At 36.2% G+C, this 27,325-nt stretch overlaps 1 protein-coding gene across 2 annotated transcripts in view; it reads right to left on the reverse strand.

Moving 5' to 3' along the window:
* Nucleotides 1-27,325, reverse strand: part of LOC115431956 (trehalase-like) — a 45,698-nt gene that overhangs the window by 3,686 nt on the left and 14,687 nt on the right. Inside the window, exons 8-14 of one of the 2 annotated variants that reach the window (XM_030152692.1) lie at nt 24,847-24,969; nt 24,694-24,743; nt 19,688-19,888; nt 19,365-19,582; nt 14,552-14,663; nt 622-734; nt 475-528 (exon numbers count right to left, since the gene is read on the reverse strand). In XM_030152692.1, coding sequence (XP_030008552.1) covers nt 475-528; nt 622-734; nt 14,552-14,663; nt 19,365-19,582; nt 19,688-19,888; nt 24,694-24,743; nt 24,847-24,969 — 871 coding nt within the window. Of the gene's footprint in view, nt 1-474; nt 556-621; nt 735-14,551; nt 14,664-19,364; nt 19,583-19,687; nt 19,889-24,693; nt 24,744-24,846; nt 24,970-27,325 lie in introns of those variants that run through there. The other variant, XM_030152693.1, reaches the window with a different exon arrangement.

The following is a 27,325-nucleotide window of genomic DNA, read 5'->3' on the forward strand; positions in this document are numbered from 1 at the left end:
ATAGAATAGAATAAAACAAAATAGGAGAAAACAGAACAAAATAGAATAGAATAGAATAAAATAAAATAAAATAAAAGAGAACAGAATAAAATAGAATAGAACAGACAAGAATAGAATAAAATAAAATAAAATAGAATAGAACAGACTAGAAGAGAATAAAATGGAATAGAACAAAACAGAACAAAATAGAATGAAATAGAACAGAATGGAGTAAAATAGAAATAAACAGAATAAACAGTGTAAACATACATGTAACAGAGTAAATGTAACAGGGTAGTAAACGTAAACAGTGTGAAAGGTGAAGTGGTGATATTACAGTTTACATTAACTAGAGTTTACATTAATGTGCAAATACACTGTGTTCATGTGAAGACGCAGGACTGAGTGGAGAGGACTGACAGCGTCTAGCATGAAATTAGAACAGACTCATGTGACTCTAAGTGCATTCGTTTTACAGAACATGAAAGGAAGTACCTGAACTTCATACTCCCCTCCTCCGCCGGGTTTGCCATCTCCGTTCACATCGTACTGTCAGGATGGAGAAAATGACAAGTTCTGAGCTGCCGGTGTTATCACTGCTCCACACAAGGTCTGAAATAATGAAACCTTCAGAGGACTCACCTTCTCAAACATGGCCTCGTACTTCATGTAGGTCAGCCAGTTGGTCCGGATCCACCTCTGGGCCAAATCAAATGCCAGGTTTTGAGCGTCTTCTGAAGGCAGTTTGGATAAACCTGAGGATTAAAAGAAACCAAAACATGTCATTCCAGGACAAAGTAATTAGAACTAACCCAGTTTTAACTATAATGTAAATGTCTGGTATAAATACGAAGTGTAATGTCAGACTGTTTTTAGCAAATGACAACAATAATAATAAAACGTTAATTTCTTCTTCTTCTTCTTCTTCTTCTTCTTCTTCTTCTTCTTCTTCTTCTTCTTCTTCTTCTTCTTCTTCTTCTTCTTCTTCTTCTTCTTCTTCTTCTTCTTCTTCTTCTTCTTCTTCTTCTTCTTCTTCTTCTTCTTCTTCTTCTTCTTCGTCCAAGACAAATTTCCCTGAGATGGATTGTTTGTTCCATTCCAAACAGATCTTTACTTCAGCTACTGACAACACAAACTGTTGCAGTAGTAGTTTATTTGGGAGTCATGACTTGGGAGTCATGATTGATAATCAGTTGACCTTCACGGATCACGTTGCCTCTGTCACCCGATCATGCCGTTTCACTCTGTTCAACCTAAGAAAGATCAGGCCATACCTAACCGAACAGGCCACCCAGCTCCTGGTGCAGACTATGGTTATCTCCCGTCTTGACTACTGCAATGCTCTTCTAACGGGCCTCCCAGCTTGTGTTGTCAAACCACTACAGATGGTCCAGAATGCAGCAGCGCGTCTGGTCTTCAATCAGCCTAAAAGGGCACATGTCACCCCCTTACTCATTGAGTTACACTGGCTACCCATAGCTGCCCGCATCAAATTCAAATCTTTAATCCTAGCCTACAAAATTCTCCGTGGGTCTGCTCCTGTCTACTTAGGTGCACTAATAAAAGCTTATGTCGCCCCACGACCACTCCGCTCGTCTGGGGAACGTAGTCTGGTGGTCCCCAGACCTTGTACAAGACAATCCAGGCTCTTTTCATGGGTCGTTCCACGTTGGTGGAACGCTCTACCAAGTGCTACAAGAACAGAGTCATCCCTGCCTATCTTCAAGAAGCTCCTGAAGACCCAGCTCTTCCGAGAGCACCTCCTGTCCTAGCACTTTCAAACATTCCATTTTAAATATTCTAATAAGGTTTTTCCCAGGACAACCACAGATTCTTTCACGATTATCTCTGGACCTGCTGCGGTGGTCCGGCCTCTTCCCTGCCCTCATCATCACCACTCACTTATCCTCAACCGCCTCCATGTGTCTCCCCCTACTCCCCCCTTCTCCCCCTCTCCCCCAGTCCCTATCTCTATCGCTCTCTCTTTTTCCCCTTCTCTACTCTCTCTCTTTAACCCCAACTGGTCAAGGCAGACGGCCATCCTCCAGGAGTCTGGGTCTGCTCGAGGTTTCTGCCCGTTAAAGGGAAGTTTTTCCTCGCCACTGTCACCAGTCACAAGTGTTTGCTCCAGGAGGATTCTGTTGGGTTTCTGTAGAATTGACTTAGAGTCTGGTTTTGACCAACTCTATATATAAAATGTCAAGAGATAACTTTTTTGTGATCTGGCGCTATATAAATAAAATTTGATTGATTGAGTGATTTAATTGGTTTTCCCCTGTAAGTCGCTTTGGAAAAAAGCGTCTGCCAAATGCGTAAACATAAACATAAACATAAACATTTGGTCATTAATTACTTTAAACAACAAACAAAAACAACATATCTATTGTTCCATATACAATGCAACCGAAAGGGTTTAGGCTGAAGTTAAGACTTTTTTTGCCTAACCCTATTTACAATTAACACAATGTTTCCACGTGAAAAACAAATAAACAAACAAAAAAAAAAAATTCAATGTAATCATTGCTAGATATACAACAGAAGAGAATACATATTTAATTTTAATTCAGGTAAATCATGTCCACATCTCAACTACTAATATTGATCCTTGTCTTTTAACCAAATATTTTCTTCAGTCAATCCTGAGCTCTAGATTTTTGAATAATAGTTCATTACCTCCGCCAGGAAGTATTGTGATCACTTTGCTTTGTGTGTTTGTTTGTTTGTTAGCAACTTTACAGGAAAACTGTTACAACCATCTTTACCAAATTAAACCCACAGATAGGCCTAGGCCCTGGGACCAACCCATTAAATTTTGGGCCAAGTAGGCCAAAGTTCAAGGTCACAGCAAGGTCACAAAATCTACAATTTTCCTATCTCCCATCATTGAGCAATTCTTGAAAATTCATGAAAAATTCCAAACGACTCTGATTAGCCTCCAATTTGATCCACCCGTAGCTTATAACAATATCTTGTATCTGGCACAAAATTGTCCACATCCACTGTGGAATGAGGACTCTGGGGACATTTCAATTTAACATTGAAAATCCCATTTACCACACATTTTTCATTATAACTCAACAAATATTGATTGGAATTTAACATAATTTGACATACACATGACTGGTACCAAGCTTCAAGTTTGTACAAAATATTGTTCCTCTCCATTTCTCTTCCGTTATGCTCTGTTGACTTTTGTTATTTTTTTATGCACCATTTTCAAAAAATCATAAAAAACGCAATTCGTGAAATATCATTATGAAATTTGTTTTGCACATCCATAGTTTAAAAAAAAATACTCAATCCACACATACACACTGTTCAGGGTGCTTGGCGGAGGTTTGCGTTCTCTGAACACTTGTTTTTACATTTTTTTAAAAAGTTTTAATAGTTTTAGACTGTTTGAATCGATCTACCAGGCCATTCCAAAGATTAACCCCTCTAACAGAAATACATCTACTTTTTTTTTTATTTGTTCTTGCCTTAGCTTTTTTAAAAATGCTGGTTCCTCTGAGGCTATACTGACTTTTCCTACATTCATACATCTCCTGGAAAACTGTACAGAAAACAGGTGATTTGTGATGTTACTGTGGCTGATTTCTGTCTAAAAACAGAGCTAAGCTAACAGAACTGTAATGTAAACTATCAGCTGATGCAGCACATGAAGATTATAAGACAGTAGTCACTTTTCCATTGGACATCTGCACAAAACTTTACCGATATTTATTAAATGTCCAAAAAAAAAACCAGAAGTGCATAATGTCGGTTTTTCCATTAAATCACAAATGCAATGATTTGTTTATTCATTATCACAAGATGACACGAGAAGTCATTCCATAAACATGGCGACAAACGTAAATATGGTGTTGATTTACAGATACAGTATATTCATTATTATTATATATTACTCCTCTATCTCGTACTAAATTAAAAAATGATTGGGTTTCCTGGTGTGTCCACACATACCGCGATATATTTCTTCTCCTTCACTTGTTGTAATGTACGTCAACATCCGTTTCTGACTCTAGTTGCGAAAAAAAGGTCTTTCCATTGCAGTTTTCCATGATATACCATTTGCGCTGTGCCCGAAAAACCACTTCTTGCCAGCGCAAAAACTTTTAATCGAAAAATGAGACTTTTGATGATATTGTCGTTTTTTCCATTAGGAAGTTATATTTGTGCAATTTGAGGGTCAATGGAAAAGCGACTAGTGTTATTTTGACTGACTGTTAAAATAAGTATCTATGAGTTTGAGTTTGAAGAAGAAAACTTGACAATACCAAAATACAGATGTGTGTAAACAATGACCTCTATTCTTTATTCAGTGGTACTGTCTGTGGATACATAGGGTTGATTTGTTGGTGGTTTGGATAGTCTTATGTGTGTTCTGGTGGACAAATTTGCAGCAGATGATGAAACCACTTCAGACCTGTCCAGTCTCAGCTTGAATGTTGTGTTTTTTTATTCCTCACTATTGCAGCCTCCCCAGTACTATCAGTCCTTTCAGTAAATCCTGTCTCCATACTGTGTGTTTTCTCTGCTTATTAGAGGCGACAGCGACTCCTCTAAACAACACAACTGCTCCAGTAACAGCCCAGAGACAGCATCAACCCTGTTTTTTTTGTGTTTTCTCAGTTTCATCAGCACCAGAAATGCAGCTGTAGTAAATAACTCACTGTCAATGTCCTCATTCATATTTTAAGATGCTACAGATTATACCCAGCTACAAGAAAAGCCTGTGAAGCCGTCAGTTAGAAATGGAGGAACACGGAGTTGTTGCTATTGACAAGACGCGCTGTTTCATCTTGTTGCACTGGTCTGAATTTGCAGGTTTTAAAGCGTCACAGACTGGAGGTTTGGAAGTGGTTGAAAGGTGCGGCTCATCTCACAACCTTTATTCACACTGGGCTCATATATCCTCTGAACCTGTCCGGTTCTGTTCTATGGTAGAGTCCTGTGGTGTTGATGCAAGAGAACAACCTCCCAGTAGAAGAGGGTGGTACTTTCACTAGTTTCACAAACTGTTTTGTTTTATCATTTGATCATGTTTTTAGATGTAAAGCACGTTGGTCTTTTTTGTGTTGTTATAAAGGGCTACATAAATGAACTTCGACCGACCGACCGGTTGTTTGATTGATTGACTGACTGACTGACTGACTGACTGACTGGTTGGTTGGTTGGTTGATTGCACTGGAGGAGAACTCAACAAACTAAATGAAAGTCCATATATGACTTCCTATCAGTGCTCATAGTTACTGATCTCTGTAACCATTTACATCACAAGTGTGAAACATGCGGCCCGGGGGCCAAATCCGGCCCACCAAAGGGTCCGATCCGGCCCCTTGGGATGAATTTGTGAAATGCAGAAATTACACTGACGATATTCACAATCAAGGATGTTAGAATCATTTTAGGTCAATTCAATCTCAAGTGGGTCAGATCAGTAAAATACTATCATAATAACCTATAAATAATGAAAACTACAAATTTTCTCTTCATTGTAGTGTAAAAAAAAAAAAGTAAAATTACACAAAAATGTTTCCATTTACTGACTAGCCTTTTACAAAAAATGTGAATAACCTGAAATTTCTTAAGAGAAGTAAGTGGAATTGTACCAATATTCTGCCTCTCACTAAATGTTTTGTGTATTTGTAGATCCACTGTGATCTGTAAGTCGTGATGCATATGTATAAATGATAAACTAAGACGTAATATTGTTAAAATTGGACTGATTTTTCTTAAGAAGTTTAAGGTTCATATTTGTTCATGTTATGTTCAAGTACAGTTCGTAGATGTAAACGTTTTCATTACGGAGTTTGACTTTTTTCACTCAGAAACATAGAAAAATACTTTGGAGTTGACATTATTTATAAGTTCTTATCCTATGATTTATATTATTTTACTGGTCTGGCCCACTTTATATTATATTAGGCTGTATGTGGCCCCTGAACTAACATGAGTTTGACACCCCTGATTTACATGTTATAAGCCATCAGAATATGGACCACTGTAAGCAAAAGCAAATTTTTAATATTGAAAAAAAAAAGTAAAACAAAAAAAAATAATTCAAAAATCTAAATTTCTCAAAACTGTGATTAAACTTTGCAGACATTGTCCCAATGACACTACATGTAAAATTAGAAATCAATCCAACCAGTAGTTTCAGAGAAGATTGCTGAAATTTAGACATTGGTGACCTTGAGTTTGACCTTTCAAGATCACTCAAGGTCAAAGCTCATGGACCCAAATGAAAGTCCATATGTGACTTCCTATCAGTGATCAATAGTATCTATATTGATATCTCTAGCCATTTCCATGTTATAAACCATCAAAATATGGACCATAATAAGTAAAGGAAATTTTTTTTATATTTCAAAAATTCCTCAAAAATGCAAAAATAAAATTAGGAACAAGCTTTGTAGCAAGGTTATAATAGTTTTGGATTTTTAATTATAGTTTAGTTTGAATTAGTTTTGACTTTTTTTTCTCTTATTCAGTTAGTTTTAATTAGTTTTTAGAGCAGGTTTGTTAGTTTTTATTAGTTATCGTTTTTTTTCTGAATGCTTAGTTTTAGTTTAGTTTAGTTTTAGTATTAGTTTTAGTTATTTCATATATTTTATCTTCCTCATCATCCTATTCAAAGAAATTAGTGAGGCGTGGATATGGGTTACCCTGGACACTTTATTTGGGGGTCGGGTTAGGGCGGCTCATGGACTGAGCAGAGACACAATGTACCGTACAATGTATAAATTCCCTATAGCAGGTTGAGGGGGGGTGCAATCCATACACAACGTCACTTATGTGAAACAATGCGAAGATGGGCAAAGCATGAGAGGAGATGAACAAAGCAGCCAGCAGTTAAACCAGATAGAAACATATATAAACCAGCTAACCAGCAGTTAAAGCAGATAGGAACCTATTATAAACCAGCTAACCAGCAGTTAAAGCAGATAGGAACATATATAAACCACTTATAAACATATATAACCCAGTTCCTCATCAGTAAACCACACCTTAGCAGATATCTCATATCTTAATCATCTCCAGTTCCATTATTAGCCAACTTTGCTTCAGTTCAGTTCAGCTAGCTGTAGCTAGTAACATCAAACGTTTTTTTAACATTCTAACAGGTTCCATACCTCTGTAATTGGATTAGTTTTTATCCTCCTCTTTTCTCCTCTTCTAAACTGTGCAGTTCAGGGCTTGGAAGGCCTTTTCATGGTGATAAACTCTCCAGTTTTAACCTGGATGCTAGTTCAACACTGACTCTGTCCTTTAGCTCTGCTCTGTCTCTGTCACTCACGCGCACACACACGGTACGCCAAAAAAAAAAAAACCCGACCCATGTATCACTAAAGTAAACCCCAGACAGGACGGTGCTGCTTTGTCCCAGCTTTAGTCTGTATGTTCCAGGTAGAGTGGGGACCAGAAGACGACTGGAAACCACCAGTGACCACACATGACAGACTGTGAAGTGTCGTATGGTGTCACCAGCTCAAACTGCTGGAGCCAAATAAATTAATTTCATATCAATCTGACATTGACAAAGACGAAGGGAATTGTATCCATAATTTTTATACGTTTTAGTTAGTTTTGTAAGCTCACAATACAGTTTCAGTTAGTTATCGTTTTTTTCTTTTAATTAGAGTTTTTATTAATTTCAGTTAACGAAAATGTTTTTTCAATTTTAGTTTTCGTCATTTCGTTCGTTTTCGTTAACGATAATAACCTTGCTTTGTAGACATTGTCCCAAGGAAGCAACACATAAAATTTGGCATGAATCTGATGAATTGGTAGTTGCGTGTAAGAAGATATTTGAAGAAATTACTAAAGAAGACGACAACGAAGATGATGACAAAGGCAATGCCAGACACAGTACTTTCAAATTAACTCATGGTCCATTGGGGGTTAAGGTTAGAGTCTGTGAGCAAGGTTCTAATAGTTTTGGATTTTTCATTATAGTTTAGTTTTATTTAGTTTTAACTTTTTTTTCTGTAATTCAGTTAGTTTTAATTAGTTTTTAAAGCATGTTTGCTAGTTTTTATTAGTTATCGTTTTTTTCTGAATGCTTAGTTTTAGTTTAGTTTAGTTTTAGTTATTTCATATATTTTATTTTCCGCACCATTCTATTCAAAGAAATTAGTGAGGTGTGAATCAGCAGGTTACTCTGGACACTTTATTTGGGGGTGGGGTTAGGGCGGCTTATTGACTGAGCAGAGACACAAACACATGTACAGTACAATGTATAAATTCCCTAGAGCAGGTTGGGGGAGGGTGTGATCCATACACAATGTCATTTACGTGAAAACAATGTGAAGATGTGCAAAGTGTGAGAGGAGATGCACAAAGCAGCCAGCAGTTAAAGCAGATAGAAACATATACAGGGGTTGGACAAAATAATGGAAACACCTTAAAAAATCAACAAAATATAATTTAATATGGTGTAGGTCCGCCTTTTGCGGTAATTACAGCCTCAATTCTCCGAGGTATTGATTCATACAACTTGTGAATTGTTTCCAAAGGAATTTTAAGCCATTCTTCAGTTAGAATACCCTCCAACTCTTTTAGAGACGATGGCGGTGGAAATTGACGTCTTACTTGAATCTCTAAAACTGACCATAAATGCTCAATAAAGTTGAGGTCTGGGGACTGTGCCGGCCATACGAGATGCTCAACTTCATTAGAATGTTCCTCATGCCATTCTTTAACAATTCTAGCTGTATGGATTGGGGCATTATCATCTTGAGGTGAAGGTGTTTCCATTATTTTGTCCAACCCCTGTATAAACCAGCTAACCAGCAGTTAAAGCAGATAGAAACATATATAAACCAGCTAACCAGCAGTTACAGCAGATAGAAACATGTATAAACCAGCTAACCAGCAGTTAAAGCAGATGGAAACATATATAAACCAGCTAACCAGCAGTTAAAGCAGATGGAAACATATATAAACCAGCTAACCAGCAGTTAAAGCAGATGGAAACATATATAAACCAGCTAACCAGCAGTTAAAGCAGATGGAAACATATATAAACCAGCTAACCAACAGTTACAGCAGATGGAAACATATATAAACCAGCTAACCAACAGTTACAGCAGATGGAAACATATATAAACCAGCTAACCAACAGTTACAGCAGATAGAAACATATATAAACCAGCTAACCAACAGTTACAGCAGATGGAAACATATATAAACCAGCTAACCAACAGTTAAAGCAGATGGAAACATATATAAACCAGCTAACCAACAGTTACAGCAGATGGAAACATATATAAACCAGCTAACCAGCAGTTAAAGCAGATGGAAACATATATAAACCAGCTAACCAGCAGTTAAAGCAGATGGAAACATATATAAACCAGCTAACCAACAGTTAAAGCAGATGGAAACATATATAAACCAGCTAACCAGCAGTTAAAGCAGATGGAAACATATATAAACCAGCTAACCAACAGTTAAACCGCATAGAAACATATGTAAACATTTATAACCCAGTTCCTCATCAGTAAACCACACCTTAGCAGATCTCTCATCTCTTAATCATCTCCAGTTCCATTATTAGCTAACTGTGCTTCAGTTCAGTTTAGCTAACTGTAGCTGTAACATCAAACGTTTTTTACCATTCTAACAGGTTCCATACCTCTGTAATTGGATTAGTTTTCATCCTCCTCTTCTCTCCTCTTCTAAACTGTGCAGTTCAGGGCTTGGAAGGCCTTTTCATGGTGATAAACTCTCCAGTTTTTACCTGGATGCTAGTTCAAATCCCTGTCTGACATTGTTTGTCAGTTAGCTCCGCTCTGTCTCTGTCACTCACGCGCACACACTGTGAGCAAAAAAAACAAACAAACAAACAAACAAAAAAAAACCCCGACCCCACTCATCACTAAAGTCAGTCCCAGACAGGACTGTGCTGCTTTGTCCCAGCTTTAGTCTGTATGTTCCAGGTAGAGTGGGGACCAGAAGAGACTGGAAACCACAGTGACCAGACATGACAGACTGTAGTGTCGTATGGTGTCACCAGCTCAAACTGCTGGAGCCAAATAAATCAATTTCATATCAATCTGACATTGACAAAGACAAAAACGAAGGGAATTGTATCCATAATTTTTATACGTTTTAGTTAGTTTTGTAAGCTCACAATACAGTTTCAGTTAGTTATCGTTTTCTTCTTTTAATTAGAGTTTTTATTTATTTCAGTGAACGAAAATGTTTTTTCAATTTTAGTTTTCGTCATTTCGTTCGTTTTCATTAACGATTATAACCTTGTCTGTGACCTTGAAATAATATCAAGAAAATAATATCAAAATAAAAAAAAGTCATGAAAATATACAGTGCATTTATTTTTTCAACTTCATGAACATTATCACAACAGTGGTGTATAATAAACTACAGTATATGTGAGGGGCAGCGTTTGTTGTGCCTGGCACCACTTATTATTCTTATATTTTGACACAACCCTCCATAATTTCCACCATAAACTGTCATTTATCCTCACCATTCAGCCTCCACTGTCCTCAACCACCCAATACTTACTGTAATTGTATAATGTTATTGTGAACCTCTTCAATGACGGGATCAAGTGTTTTTAGAATCAGATTTGTCTGATTTCCCAAAGTCACAGATCTCCCTTAGAATCATCCTGTGCTTCAGTCGCTGTAGATCAGACTGAAGGCAAAACGCCAGTGGAATAAACAGAGTGTGCCTCTGGATGGAGCTGAAGGTTTGGCAAAGCATCACCAGGATGGAGACCAAGCGTTTGATGGTGTCTGGGGGTTGGAGGATCGGATTCCAGATACTAAATACAACCACTTTGTAGGACTCTGTCCTATTAGACTGTCAGACACTGAATGTATGGTTTTTTAATCATAAATCTGTGTTTAAGTTCAAAGCTACAACAACAAACAGGTATGACCGCTGTGTGAATTTGACTGAACTGTGCAGTTTATAGAAATTATGCTGCAGTGACACTTGTTGGTTGATCAGTTACACTGGTCTACTTTTTTTTTTTTTTTTTTTTTTTACAAATTATCTGACAAAATGTGCTAAATCTCACATATTTTAATAAGATGAATTGAAAATAACTGACCAAAGTGCTGATTAGCTGGTGTCTTCAATTTACATGATGAAGTGTTAGTACATATATATTGGTTTATGTCCATTTATACAATACATTTATAAATATTCCAGTATACAGAGCCTGTAAAGTGAATGTATTGTGATGTAAAGACAGTGTTTTGAAGTAGATCTAGTAGCTATAAGACAAACTTTCCTATGGAGTAAAACACATTCTCACAATTTCACATTTTGACCCAAAACTGTATTTTGGAAACTCCAACCAACCAGCATTTTTGACTAATTTTTTCTTTATCAGTGACTCAGACTTGGTAAAGATTCAGTACTTTTATTCTGGAGGTGTTTTTTTTTTTTTTTTAACTTATAGACTATGAAGATAATTTTGTGCCTTTATTATGCTAGCAAAGGGAAAAAAGGCAAACAAAGAATACAGTGTTGAAACAAAAAATTAAGATTTGAAAACAAAAGTGAAGGTTTCAAGACTTTTTAGCTTAACAAAATCTATTGTGTTCTCATTTTCTTCATTTCAAATCTGAAACTTCTGCTTGCACGCCAAAATGTTTTGTCCTTTGAAAAGTTTTGTTTCCAAGTCCAAAGGTTTTGGGTCCATATATCTTTTGGTAATTGGATTTTATTTTTGGAAACAAAAGAAAAACTAGTGGTTAATTGATTTTCGTTTTAAAATGCAAGAATTAAAATTGAATTTCAATGTGTTTTCCTTTTTCAGTGTCAAAACAGATAAACCAAATTTAAAAAATAAATTGATTTTCATTTTTCTCTTCCTAATAACAAAAAGAAGAAAGTTACTACCTGACAGAAAAGGAAAAACAGACCAAAAACAGCAGTTTTTTTTTTTTTTTTTCATTTTCTGAGACCGGATGTTGGCATTTTCAAGGAAAGAGCGCTAATGCTTAGGTCACAAAGATTCTTACGAACGATGGTTTGTACAAATCTTCCAGTTCATATGAAATCTGGAGTTCGTAGACATTTGTGGAGGGAGCATGTCTATGATGGACCTGTGGAGTTGAATTAATGAAGAATTCAGACCCAAGCAGAGCATTTCCAGTTTATGTAGACCACAGGGAAACGTTTAAAAATGCATAATTCCATTTAAAAAAAAGCAAAATATCACTCCTTTAAGATAGTATTTTTCATGAGCGTGTTCCAGTCTGATTTCTGGCTGAAGAAGCTCCGCACATCCAGAGAAAACACACGAACCAATCAACCCTGAGAAACAACTGGCAGTGTGTATGGGAGTGTTTTCTTCTGCCATTTCTCTCCCGCACTGAGGATAATTAGACGGGCTTCATTTGTTTAAACTGCCTTTTGCTAACCATAATGATATTGTTTTCTTTGTGCTGCTCAACTAACGTCACGCCTCGTAGATGTTTGACTCGAGGCCAAAGGTGAAAATAACAGATAGTGTAATTAATAACAGGACTCCACTGGTTAAACGTATGTGAATGCACAGTTTATCATGTAAAGATCTGGAGTCATGGAGTTCAAAGCATGAACAAAAACCTGAATTTAACCCTTTCATGTATGACATAGGATATGTTCAGACAGCAGGTCTTAATGCACAATTTGGATTTTTTGGTGAAATCCGATTTTTTTTTGTGTGTGCTCTTTCATATGACACATTAAATGCGACTTCTGCCAGTTTTGAGTATGAACTGAATGAGACCCTGAAGTGACCCGCATGTGCAAAAGAGGTCCTGACCTAATACATGACCATGCAGGCATGCACTGTGTTTACCAAAGTAACACTCCTGGGACACCAAATTGTGACATTTGTTGCATTTCAATGCTGGCAGTAAGTCAGACCTGTTCCAGGTGCATGTGGGACTCTGGCAGGGCTGCCCTTTGTCACTGGTTCTGTTCATAATTTTTATGGACAGAATTTCTAGGCGCAGCCAGGGGCCGGAGGGGGTCCGGTTTGGGGACCACAGGATTTCATCTCTGCTTTTTGCAGATGATGTTGTCCTGTTGGCCTCATCGAACCTGGACCTTCAGTGTGCCCTGGGGCGGTTTGCAGCCGAGTGTGAAGCGAGTGGGATGAGGATCAGCACCTCCAAATCCGAGGCCATGGTTCTCGACCGGAAAAAGGTGGTTTGCCCTCTCCGGGTTGGCGGAGAGTCTTTGTCCCAAGTGGAGGAGTTTAAATATCTTGGAGTCTTGTTCACGAGTGAGGGAAGGATAGAGCCTGAGATTGACAAACGGATCGGTGCAGCGTCTGCAGTGATGCAGTCATATCGGTCAGTTGTGGTGAAGAAGGAGCTGAGCCGAGAGGCAGAGCTCTCGATTTACTGGTCATATTACGTTCCTACCCTCACCTACGGTCATGAACTTAAGTTCATGACCGAAAGGACAAGATCCCAGATACAAGCGATCAAAATGAGTTTCCTCCGCAGGGTGGCTGGGCGCACCCTTAGGGATAGGGTGAGGAGCTCAGTCACCAGGGAGGAGCTCGGAGTAGAACCGCTCTTCCTCCACATCCAGAGGGGCCAGCTGAGGTGGCTCAGGCATCTGTTTGGGATGCCTCCTGAACGCCTCCCTGGGGAGGTGTTCTGGGCATGTCCCACCTGGAGGAGACCTCAGGGAAGACCTAGGACACGTTGGAGAGACTTTGTCTCTCGGCTGGCCTGGGAACGCCTCGGGGTCCCCCCGGAAGAGCTGGAGGAGGTGTCTGGGGAGAGGGAAGTCTGGGCATCCCTGCTTAGACTGTTACCCCGGCGACCTGGCCCCGGATAAGCGGCAGATAATGGATGGATGGATGTCTGTGGTGACACGTTCTAAATGTACAATTTATTTTGAATATTCATAAAAATTGGACCGGTTGCTCAATAGTCAAAATGTCCAAATGTCTTGATGGAATAGACCTTGTTCTTTCCATAAACATCTGAGCATTCTCAGTGCACCCCCCACCATTATTGTTTTTACGGTTGTTTGCAGTGTTGTGGTGATTTTCCTTAACTGTTGTTTTTTTTAACTGTGTTTTTACTGAGTTTTGACCATGTAACTGCTTTTTGAATTCAACCAGGTGTCAAAAAGCAATTGGACTGATTTAGAAAAAAAGAAAACAAAAACTACAGGGCCAAAATTCAGATCCTTGTCGTTCAGTGTGTTCCAGTTCACAGTTCATGTCCAACATCCTAAATCTCTTATTGATGTACATTCTTAGTGCCTTATTTTGTCAAAACCTGTCAAACTTCAGTTCCTCTCTTTGTCTTTCTCTGGTATTTCACCCTGAAATAATGTCTCAGGGGATAAAAGGGTTAACAGATCATATACATGTCACTTATGGGCAAAAAAATCTGATTTGAACCACATTTGCCTGCAGTCTGAACGTAGCCTTAGACCATTTTTCCCTGAAGTACCCATCCCTACCACCCACCCTGCACTTTGAGGATGACCCCCACCTCCTGAACCACATCCACCCACAGTACGGTGCAGGATGGTCAAACCCGAGGCAGATATAGCAGTTTCTTCAGTCACGTACCTTCAATGAGCATGTGCTGTAATGGGGGCCAAGCATTGGGGTAGTCCCACTGCTGCCCAGACTGATGGAGGGACGTCGGAACTCCATTTGGGAACTGGAGGGCACCACTCCCCTGTGAGGAGGAAGAGGATGTTCAGCAGTGATTCTCAACCAGTGGGTCACATACCTGTTTTCAGTGGGTGTCATCGGGCTTTGTCTGAATACAAATAATCATAATAATAACCAATCGTGCTTTGTTTTTTACAGAGCTGAGCCTCGTCCATTCACACACCCCAACAGTAGGTGGTGGTAATGTGCTGTAATGCTAATAAACACCAGACATTTCACAGCATCAAAGAAGAACCAGAAGCGTTTATTCATATATGACAATGACTACATCAGATATGTTTTTACCTACATTGAGGACAAAAACCTCAGTGTGTTTAATTCTTGAATAAGTGACTGAATGCACTTTTAATTTTTAACTCAGTGCACATTTTTGTTTTTGGTTAAAATGCAGCTAATTTAATGTTAAAGGGAATATTTTCATATTTAGCATCGCCACCTGCTGGTCAGTTTGATTTATCACTAACCCATTAACTCAGTGTGACTTCTGTGGCAGTTCCCAAGTATTTTTTTTTCCTCTTTATTCAACCTTTCCTGAGTGATTTATCACCATTTGTTATAATATTATCCTCTGAATTTTGCATTTTCCCAGTGAAAATCGGCTATTTTTCTATGTTTAATTGACTGACAATGAAGAAGTTCATAAAAGCTCCGAGTAAAGTCAAAGGATTTTCATCAAACCAGAAAAAAAATGGAAGAAAAGGGAACTTTTTCATTAAAATCTCTCAACTGAACATAAACCCAGTGTCTCCATCCACTGTCATTGACCCAACTCCATGGGTTTTACTGGTGAATCAATGTTGTAGAAGATGACAGTGTTTCCATGGTAACTATGGAGCCTCTGAACATCCAAATGGGTCATAAATGATGACCATGAAAAGATGAAAAACTGTATTTTACACCAATTATTTACATGTATTGATAGGATAAGTGGATCAACAGTTTCGATCAGTAGATGCTGTTGGCTGATGGTGGATGTTTGGGTCTGTATGGGTTAAAATCCTTTACAGGTCATTCATAGAAATACTTGAAAATTCTAAATTTCAACCTTAGTGTGTTATTGGAGGACCTAACAAGACTTTATTACTTTTGTCAAACTTCTAATTGTCATGTAGAAAATCAAGGTCATTGAAGTTACCATATTTGGTCCCTTGCCCATAAGTGGCAAAAAAAAAAAAAAAATCCAAGTAGCATATATAAAAAATACAGGAAAAACACATGTAAGGTGAAAGGAACATGCATTTAAGAACATTAGACCAACATAAGTGCAGACCCAGACCCCTGACCACATCCACATTGTTAAACATCATTCCTTACATTAGTACCATTACTTCATGGTACCTAAGCAGTCGTTTGCATCTGTCAATGCCATTCACTGACACACTTGTAAAAAGTCACCGACTGCACACTTGCTACTTCATCATTATTATTGCTATTTTTTTGTCACTTTAGTCACTTTAACAAACTTTTTTATAGTTTTGATCACTTTATTTTTCTATTGTATTTGATGCACACTGTCTTGTGCTGCTGGACACACTTGAATATCCCCCATCTTATTTTATCTTATCTTATCTTATCTTATTTCCTCTTATCTCCTGTCTCATCTTATCTCATCTTATCTCATCTTATCCTATCTCCTCTTATCTCCCCTTATCTCCTATCTCATCTTATCTTATCTCCTCTTATTATCTTATCTTATCTCCTTTTATCTTATCTCCTCTTATCTCATCTCCTTTCGTTTTATATCATCTCCTCTCATCTCATCTTACCTTATCTCCTCTTATCATCTTATCTCATTTTATTTTATCTCATCTTATCTCCTGTCATCTCATCTCATCTTATCTTCTCTTATCTTACCTTATCTCCTATCTCATCTTATCTTATCTTATCTTCTCTTATCTCATTTTATTTTATCTCATCTTATCTCCTCTTATCTTATCTCATTTTATTTTCTCATCTTATCTCATTTCATTTTATCTCATCTTCTCTTCTCCTGTCTCATCTTATCTTATCTTATCTTATCTTATCTTATCTTATCTTATCTTATCTTATCTTATCTTATAAAGCAGGTCCACTCACTGTGCATGCAGAGGTGGACCTCACAGACCCTGTAGACCACATTGGACCTGAGATTGTTTCCTCACTGTAACTGTTACTATCACTGTTTTGTAACGTCTGCGGAAATGACCAATAACAGTCACTTGCCCGATACAGGGTTAAACTTGTCTTCTGTGTTTTCATACTGTCATATTCTGTATCATCTCAGGTTCAAAACACATTATCTTTTATTAAACACATTTGAAGGGTTTAACTTTTATCAGTGTGGGTCGGGGCCTGTCATTGAGGGGTGACAGTGGGTCCTGAAGTCTGGACCAGCTGAGCTCCACTGATGTACAGTGTGTGAATGCCCCCTACTGGAGCAAAGAGGGACACGTTCATGACACATGTGACTCCCAACAAGGAGACAAAGACGAGGAGGAGGAGGAGGAGGAGGGTGACAGCTCAGATACTGATGAGGATATAAAATGAATAACAATCTCTCCTCCCTCAGCAACTGTTGAGGGGTACTTCAGCAAAATATTTATAGTCGGAGCCGTTAGCGGGGCTGCTCGGCGGTTTACAGAAGGCTAGTCACACTGAGCAGCTGTGAATGGATACAGCTGTATTGACAGATATTACATCAATCATCTGCGCTCTGTGGGCCTCATCTGGATAAATACACATTTAAAGGTTCTTTGACTCAGTACAACAGCAGAACCACACAGTCAATCACCCTCTCACTAAGTCTGGGTTTCAGGTTTCAACATGATTTTGCCTAATATTCAACTGTCGACCCAAAACAGCAGAGGAGCGCAGTTAAGACATGAGACTTTTCTGCTGAAAATACTGTACGTTCCAGCAAAAATAAAGTCAGTCTGAAAGCGTGTTAATGTGATGGAGTCAGTAACTGGAGAACTGTCTGAGAAGAACGTTTTCTTTGTTGTTTTTTTCCAAATGAAACTCATACAAGTAGTGTTTATAGAAAGTATTATGTATTTTATAAAAAAGCATTATTGCATGTTTATGTATTTAAGCTACAATTAGGCCTTATATAAAAACATATCGCATAACAAGTTGAGAATATGTGTAATATCCACTACATTTTGCTGCATTTTTAATGAGTTCTTACATATTGTCCCAAAATGGACACCTTCATCTGTACACACTATATTTTTTACAATTAAGCTGAAGCTAATTTAACCCTGTAAAGCCTGAACCATTAAATTATTGACAGAAAATTCCATTTCTTTGAAACTGGAGTCTTTATTGGTCCTTCTGAAGAACCGAAAAAAAAAAACCATTCTTTCAAATTTCAATTTCCATGTATGAGTTTCAGGTTTGTATCATATTTGATACATTGGGCCTCAATTCTCAAATATTAGTATTTTTGAACAAAAAAAAACTATAATATAACACAAACATGTCTAACAAATTGGTAATTCCTTTTTAAAATTGTCAGAGTTCTTCCTCCTTCCTCATTAATGACAGTCTTGTAGTGTCACTGGAAAGGCCTCTGGTGAACGAATTCCTCCTCCTGGTGGATTATCAGTGTATTGCATGTATCTAATTGTATACATCAGGTTTTTCAAGAAAAAAAATATCACACTGATCATGTAGAGGGCTTCAAAAGTCATGTACCAAATATGATACGTTTGGTGTTACAGGGTTAATGGTCGGTGTCATGATCTATGCTAATCTTAGTCTAAAACACTACATAAAAGGAGAAAGATCATGTTTTTAATCACATTTATCATGTAAATAAAAGCAGCCTCAGTGATATTTATTATACAAATACACCTACATTTAATGATTCCATGTCAAAAGTTGTGCTTTTTATATTTATCTATAAATAAAGGCAATTTCAATGATATGCCTCCAATAAATACTGCCAAATTCAATGACTCTATGTTAAAACAAGTAGTTTTAATCATATTTATCTTATAAATAAAGGCAGCCTCTGTGGTTTGCAGTGCACAAATGCACCCATCTTCAATAAATAAATTAGCTTTTTAGCATATTTATCTTATAAATGGATCTGCAATTGATTGTATTTATCTTATAAGCACAGCCAGTTTCAGTGATTCCATGTCAAAAATCTCAGCCTTTTCTCGTATCTGTCTTATAAATGCATCCAAAATCAGTGACTATGTGGTAAAATATCTGTATTTTATTGTATTTACCTTATAAATAGACATATTTAGTGACTCCAAGTCAAAAATCTCAGCCTTTTCTCATATTTATCTTAAAAATGCATCCAAAATCAGTCACTATGTGGTAAAATATCTGCATTTGATTGTAATCATCTTATAAATACAGCCAGTTTCAGTGACTCCAGGTCAAAAATCTCAGCCTTTTCTCATATTTATCTTACAAATGCATCCAGTTTGAGTAACTCTGTGTGAAAAATCGACCTGGAAACATTCTTTTATGTTTTTATTTTAGCAGTATTGACTACAGCGCTGATCTTTCCCAAATGGACCTTATTCAAAATGTATCTGCTGGAGCTCATGTTCTGTAATAACTGCTGTAATTCACTGCACATGTTTCAGATGCATCATACACTGCGTTCAGGCAGGCTGTTAGTGCATAATGAAGTGAACCTGTGATCCCAGTGGGTTTTTTTGTTAATATATAGTGTGTTGTTGCAAATCCTCCCATGTGGACTAACCTTTAGATACTGCACTGCCTTCTCTGCCATCTCAGGCTGAGAATAACACGCTGCCCAAACAGGTGCCAGGTTGGAGGGGTAAAATTCCAAGTGTTTGGAGTGCGTCATCAGGCTGTAGTCGAACCAGGCCCCCCTCTCAGCGTCCCACAGCATCGCCTCCATCGCCTCCAGTCTGCGCTCGGCAGCCTGGTCGTACAGTGCAGCTGAGTCACCATCACCTGTCAGAAAGAGGCACATCACCGTTACATAACACCAGTTAGGAGCTAAAAGCACCAGCACCAACTTAGATCCAAGGTCGGGGAGGGGGGGGCTCGCATTCTCACCCAGGATGCGGTGAAATGAAGCGAGCGTTTTCTCGTTGCGGCACAGCAGGGCGTTGAGGTCAGCGGGCAGGATTTGGCTGGTTCGGGTGTCTCTGAGGACGCCGCTGTTGTGGCCGTCACTGTTTATGAACCAACGGGATGAGAAGTCCCAGCCAGACTCTGCACCGGCCTTCAGATCCATCCACAACTGCTCCTTAGAACCTGAGGGGGAACGATGGATGACATGAGAAAATACAGTGTTTGGACACCCCATAATACTCTATGTGGACAAAAGTATTGGGACATGTTGAATTCAGGTGTTTCTTTTCTAACGGGGGTCTGGGATACAAAACAATGATGTCAGAATATAGTTCTATATTGGGATAAATATCATATTGATTATTAATATTGATGTTTTTATCTCAAATCTTACAGCTGTAGTCATGATGCGTCCCAATATTTATGTCCATATAGTTTATAAACATCAATATTTCCTTACAGTTTAATTCCTTAATGAGATGTAAAAAAAAAAAAAAAAAAAAAAAGTAGATGGTTAGTTGTGGTAGAAAATGATTATTTACAGTCAGAGCAACAGAAAAATATTTTAGAAATTTAGAGGTAGAACATTTAAAATCACAGTCATGGACAAAACAAAACAAAACAAAACAATACAGTAGCCTTCAATGGTCGGGTTGATTAATTAGTGACTTTATTTTACATATCGTTAGCCTCATAGCATAACTGACTAACTAATACACTATATGGACAAAAGTATTGGGACACGTTGAATTCAGGTGTTTCTTTTCTAACAAAACAATAATGACAAATGTCATAATATAGTTTTATATTGGGATAAATATCATTGCATTGGTTAGTTTGGCTTAAATTATTTATCTTTATTTCCAAAATGCATCAGAGATGGTTTTTACTTCATTTCTCTCAATGTTGATTTTTTTATATGCATGACTATGATTTGAAATGTTCTGCCTCTAAATTTCTAAAAATACTTTTCGCGCTCTGATGAGCACAAATCTCTCATTAAACTTCAAAGAAATATTGATGTTGATACACTATATAGCCAAAAGTATGTGGACACGTTGAATTCAGGTGTTTCTTTTCTAACAGGCACCTGGGTTACAAAACAATAATGTCAGAATATAGTTTTATTTTGGGATAAATATCATATTGATTATCAAGATCGATGTTTTTATCTCAAATCTTACAGCTGTAGACATGATGTGTCCCACTATTTTTGTCCATTTAGTTTATAAACATCAATATTTCCTTAAAATTTAATTCCTCAGTGAGATGTAAAAAACAAAAAAAAAAAAAAAGACAAAGTAGATGGTTAGTTACGGTAGAAAATGATTATTTACAGTCAGGGTATGAAAAATATTTTAGAAATTAGAGGTAGAACATTTAAAATCATAGTCATGGATAAAAAAAAGAAAAAACAGTACAGTAGCTTTCAATGGTTGTGTTGATTAATTAGTTTGTAGATTACATATTAGTTTATTTGACATATCGTTAGCCTCATAGCATAATTGCCGTAGTCATACACTATATAGACAAAAGTATGTGGACAAGTTGAATTCAGGTGTTTCTTTTCTAACACAACAATAACGACAAATGTCATAATATAGTTTTATGTTGTGATAAATATCATTGCATTGGTTAGTTTGAAGTTTAAATTATTATCTTTGCTTCCAAAATGCCTCAGAGATGGTTTTGACTTAATTTCTCTCAACATTGATTTTTTTTTTTTAACATGACTATGATTTGAAATGATCTGCTTCTAAATTTCTAAAATATTTTTCGTGCTCTGACGAAGAAAAATCTCTCATTAAACTTTAAGGAAATATTGATGTTCATAAACTATGTGGACAAAAATATTGGGACACATCATGTCTACAGCTGTAAGATGTCCTGTTCATAATGATTTGAGATTTAAAAAAATGTTAATATTGATAATAAATATGATATTTATCACGATATATAAAACTATATTCTGACATTTGTCATGATTGTTTTGTTTCACAGACCCCTGTTAGAAAAGAAACACCTGAATTCAACATGTCCCAATACTTTTGTCCATATAGTGTATGACACGACCATGTTTTTTTTTATCATTATGACTCTGATTTTAAATATTCTTCCTCTAAATTTCTAAAATATTTTTCCTGCTCTGACTGTAAATAGCAATTTTCTACCACAACTAACCATCTACTTTCTTCACATCTCACTGAGGAAGAAAAATCTCCCATTAAACTTTAAGGAAATATTGATGTTTATACACTATATGGACAAAAATATTGGGACACATCATGTCTACAGCTGTAAAATATCCTGTTCACAATAATTTCAGATATAAACATGTATCTAGAAGCAGCTTCTCTTCCACTGAGGACACTTACAACAGTAGTGGAGACCCCACCCATTCAACCCACTGGCTGATTGACCCCCCCTCGAACAGGAGGCAGTGGATCATTAAGACCAGAACAACAAGGAAAACACAGCTTCTACCCAGAGGCAGGAACACTTATGAACTGTGCTACACCGCTGTGGTCCAAACACTGCTCTGATCTGTTTGATGCTGCTGTCTTTTTCTTTTCATTGCTTTCATTTCATCAGTTTCTCACTTTGTACAGTTGTTTATTACTCATGTATTGTTACTTATATATACACTGTTCTAAGCTTAGCTGTTGTAGCATTAACGTTGATCTTATTCATTCAGGCAAAAACCAGCCCACCAAAGGGTCCAATCCAGCCCATGGGAGGAATTTGTAAAGTGCAAAAATTAACCTGAAGATATTAAAGGTGAAGGATGTTGAACTGGTTTGAGCTCATGTTCTACATACCAATTAATATAATATCAAGTAAAATAATAATAGCATAATAACCTATAAATAATGACTCCAAATTTTCTTCTTGGTTTAATCCAAAAAAATATTACATTATGCCTATAAATAATGGAAACTCCATATTTTCCCTGTTTTACTGCAAAACATAACATTAAATTATGAAAATATTTACATTAACAAACTATCCTTTAACAATAAAATGTGAATAACCTGAACAAATACGAACAACTTAAAATGTCGAAAGAAAATTAAGTACATTTTTAAGAGTATAATGCCTGTTATTAAATGTTTAGTGCACTTGTTGATCCACTGTGATCTGAAAGTTCTTAATGTACATGAGTAAGTGATAAACTGAGGCATAATAGTGTTAAAATTGCACATATTTTTCTTTAGAAATTTCAGGTTAGTCACATTTTCTGTGAAAGGACGGTTAGTAAATTTGAACATTTTCATGATGTACTGTTACTTTTTTTTGCACTAAAAACAAAGAGAAATTTGGAGTTGCCTATAGGTTATTATGCTATTTTTTTCCACTGTCCAGTTGGTAGTGTATGTGGCCCCTGAACTAAAGGGTCATGGGGGGTTTACACCTATTCCATCTGAAACTGGGTGAAGGCAGGGTTATGTTATGTTATGTTATGTTATGTTATGTTATGTTATGTTATACTATGCTGTTATGTTATGTTATGTTATGTTATGTTATGCTATGCTATGTTATGTTATGTTATGTTATACTATGCTGTTATGTTATGCTATGCTATGTTATGTTATGTTATGCTATGCTATGTTATGTTATGTTATGTTATGCTATACTATGCTGTTATGTTATGTTATGTTATGCTATACTATGCTGTTATGTTATGTTATGCTATGTTATGTTATGTTATGTTATGCTATGCTATACAATGCTGTTATGTTATGTTATGTTATGTTATGTTATGCTATGTTATGTTATGTTATACTATGCTGTTATGTTATGTTATGTTATGTTATGCTATGTTATGTTATGTTATGTTATGCTATGTTATGTTATGTTATGCTATACTATGCTGTTATGTTATGTTATGTTATGCTATACTATGCTGTTATGTTATGTTATGCTATGTTATGTTATGTTATGTTATGCTATGCTATACAATGCTGTTATGTTATGTTATGTTATGTTATGTTATGTTATGTTATGTTATGTTATGTTATGTTATGCTATGCTATGCTATGCTATGTTATGTTATGTTATGCCAAAATAAGTTATGCTGTGTTATGCTATGCTATGTTATGTAACCCTAACCCAGGACATGTCACCAGCTCATCACAACACTGACATATTAGCTGCAGATAATTTAGACTGACCTGGACCTTCTTACATTGAGGTTAATCACTGTACAAGGTCAAATTTGGTAGTTAAAATATATAATTTGCATATTAACAAAAGGAGGAATTAGCATGTTAAAACATACTAAGATGTAGCAGTTAAAACTAATTAACATTGATAATGAACTTGAATTAGCATGTTAAAAGTCTAGCTTTAGCTTACAGAAATAACAATGAACAGGTTAAGAAAAACTAAAACAGACATTAGTGAAACTCAAGTACTTAAAATTAAATTTGTATGTTAGGGAAAAATAGCATTAGCATGTAGCAAAACTAAAATTCAGTAGTCAAAAATAGGTAAAGAATAGAGTCAACTATAATGTCTGTTTTATTTAGGATTTTATAATATTTAATATGTTTGCCACATTATGCAGCAGAATGAATTGGTAATCCTTAAGGACAAAAAATAACTGAATGAATTGATGTTTGGCTTCTGGTTAAAACATGATGAACTGATAGAATTTTAGTACAAAGTGTTCAACCTTTCAGACAACAACAGTGTTTTCTCTTCAAACTACTTTTCTCATTATATGCAGTCAAACTGTTGAGCAGCCAGTTGAAGAATGTATGTGTTCAATATTAAATATTCATTACTACAAAGTACTGAGGTATTTTCAGAACTAATTTGTTTTGCACAGATGATCCTTGAAGCATTTACTACTGTACATTAATTCAGAGCAGGATGCCCCGCAGCTGTATCCCTTTTTTTTTACTTTTTTGCCCCCATGACCGCAGCAGGGTAATGTTTCCCCTGCTCATACAGTTGGATTTATGGAGCCACCAAAAAGTCATTACCATCAGTAAGTCCTTCAGCTAATTCCAGATCATCTGTGTACGACTCAGGCCTAGAAGAGAACAAATGACACGCTCACTGTAGCCAGTTTAATTTTATCCTCCACGTTTCCTAAATATGTCTCTATTATTCATTGGGTTGAGTTTCGGACGTACCTGGGTAACCCCACCTGCACGTCAAAGTTGTTCAGTACATGCTCTGTCCCATTTACCCTCAAAACCACTGAGCGGTTCTGCATCCAGAACTGGTATTCACGCTGCAGAGCAGGTAAAGCTGCTCTGAAACATGACGGAAAAAACAGAAACGGTCACTTCAAACTCTGCAATTCAGATTAGTTTAACATAAACACCAAACATGAGGATTAGTTTGTTATAAGGGATGGTGGGAGGAAGTAGAAGGAGCAATTTCGGAAAAACTGCAATTAGCATCTGAGAAAAAACAAAAACTTCTTTAATGCTTAAAAAAAAAAACAAAACAGCATGTTAGGAAAGAACTAGAAACATCATGTTAAGAAAGACTGGAAACAGCATGTTAGAAAAGTTAAAACTAGAATCAGTATGTGAAGAAAAACTAGAGTTAGCATGTGGCTAAGCCCTAGCATTAGCATGTTATGAACCCCAGACACAGCACATCAGAAAATGTTAAAATTCAGTTGTTAAAAGGACAATTAGTGCGTTAATTCTAGTAAGTAGTTATATAATTAGTTAGCATGTTATAAAACAACAGAATTAATTAAAATTTCGTAATTAAACCTGCAAAAATTAGCATTAGCAACTTAGGAAATCTAAATTTAGCTTAGTCAAAAAAGCTACAAATGACATATTTAGAAAACCAGGAAAGAGTAGTTAAAACTAGAATTAATATGTTAATGAAGAATAGTATTTGCATGTAACAGAATTCTAAATATCAAGTATTTAGTCAAATTTCGTATTACAACTCATTAGCATGTCAGGAAAGCTAGAGTTTAAATGTTTGACAAAAATCTAATAAACATGTGAATAAAACTGTAAAATGTATTTGTTGAAACTAGAATTAATATGATAGGAAAATAAAAATGTAGTAATTAAACTAATTAGTTAACACTAAAATTTAATATTTAAAAGTAATTAGCATGTTAAACTTACAAGTAATAAGTAGCTAACATAGGATGAAAACTACAATTTAGTAGCTAAAAATAGAATTACCATGTTGGAAAACTCTAAAAATTTAGTGTTTAAAATCTAATTAGGATTTTAGGCAAAACTTGTATTAACATGTTATAAAATTTAGATATAAGATGTAAGAATAATAAGCAGATTTGGAAAAACTAAAATTTGAATTCTAGAAAAAAACTAAAATTTTAAGGAAGAATCGTATTAGCATGTAACAAAACTCTAAAACTTTGTAGTTAAAACTCGAATTAGGAGAACTAACTTAGTTTTTCAACTCATTAGCATGTCAGGGAAACTAGAATTTACATGTTAAACAAAAAAGTATTTAATATGTGAATAAAATTGTAAAATGTATTTGTTGAAACTAGAATTAGTATGCTAGGGGACAAAAATCTAGTAATTAAACTAATTAAAGACAAAAATTTAGTATTTAAAAGTAATTAGCATGTTAAACTTACAAGTAATAAGTGGCTAACATAGGATGAAAACTAGAATTCAGTACAGGTGTATTCAGATCCAGTCCTTCAGGTTGGGTATCCTGCATGTTTTCCATATTTCCCTCCTCCATCACATCTGGAAGTCATTACATCGTTATCAGACTTCTGCAGAGTTTGATAATGAGCTGATCATTAACTGAACAAGAGGGAAATATCTAAAACATGCAGGATACCGGCCCTCGAGGACCGCATTTGAATACCCCTGATTTAGTCGATAAAAGTAGAACTGCCATGTTAGAAAACTGTGAAATGTAGTGTTTAAAAACTAGTTAGGACTTCAGCCAAACTTGTGTTAACAGTTAAGAATGTAAACATATCACACAAAGAAAACGGCGAATGAAGTGGGTGGATCTTGTTTCTATGTCTGTTGACATTTTGTTGCTATGATTTTATTTTATTGTATATAAAGGTGTGATGTTATTTTTTCTATTGTATGTAATGTACAAGTGTCGATGACCTGGTTTAAACAGAGGAGCACTGGGGTTTGTTTAATCCTCTTGTTAGCTGTGAGAATTGTTTGTCTGTGTTTGATTCAAAAATTTAACCTCCTAAGACCCAGCTATGGGTTTTCTGTCCACACTCGTAGACAAGAGTTTCACAACTTTATACAAAAAAAAAAAAAAAAGAAAGAAACAAAAACTGTCCACCACAAAGGACATTCCATACAAATTGTAAAAACTGCATCTGAAAAAACTGTTGCATCATGATGTTTCCAATATAGACACTTATTTAATGAAAAACAAAAAAAACTTGTACTTTACTGACATCTCCTGGGTCTTAGGAGGTTACATATGTATGTGTTTTGTACTTAACTAAAATATTCATTCATTCATGATATAATAACCTTTGAATTTACTCTGATCAGTGAATTAAATACAGGAAAATGCATGATTTTCACTGAAAAATGCAGAGGATAATATGACAATAAATCAGGAGAGAAAAGTTTAAATAGAGAAAAATTCATTCTGACGTTACCAATGTAGTAG

This window comes from Sphaeramia orbicularis, chromosome 13 (assembly GCF_902148855.1).
Source record: "Sphaeramia orbicularis chromosome 13, fSphaOr1.1, whole genome shotgun sequence".
NCBI classification, from domain to species: domain Eukaryota; kingdom Metazoa; phylum Chordata; class Actinopteri; order Kurtiformes; family Apogonidae; genus Sphaeramia; species Sphaeramia orbicularis.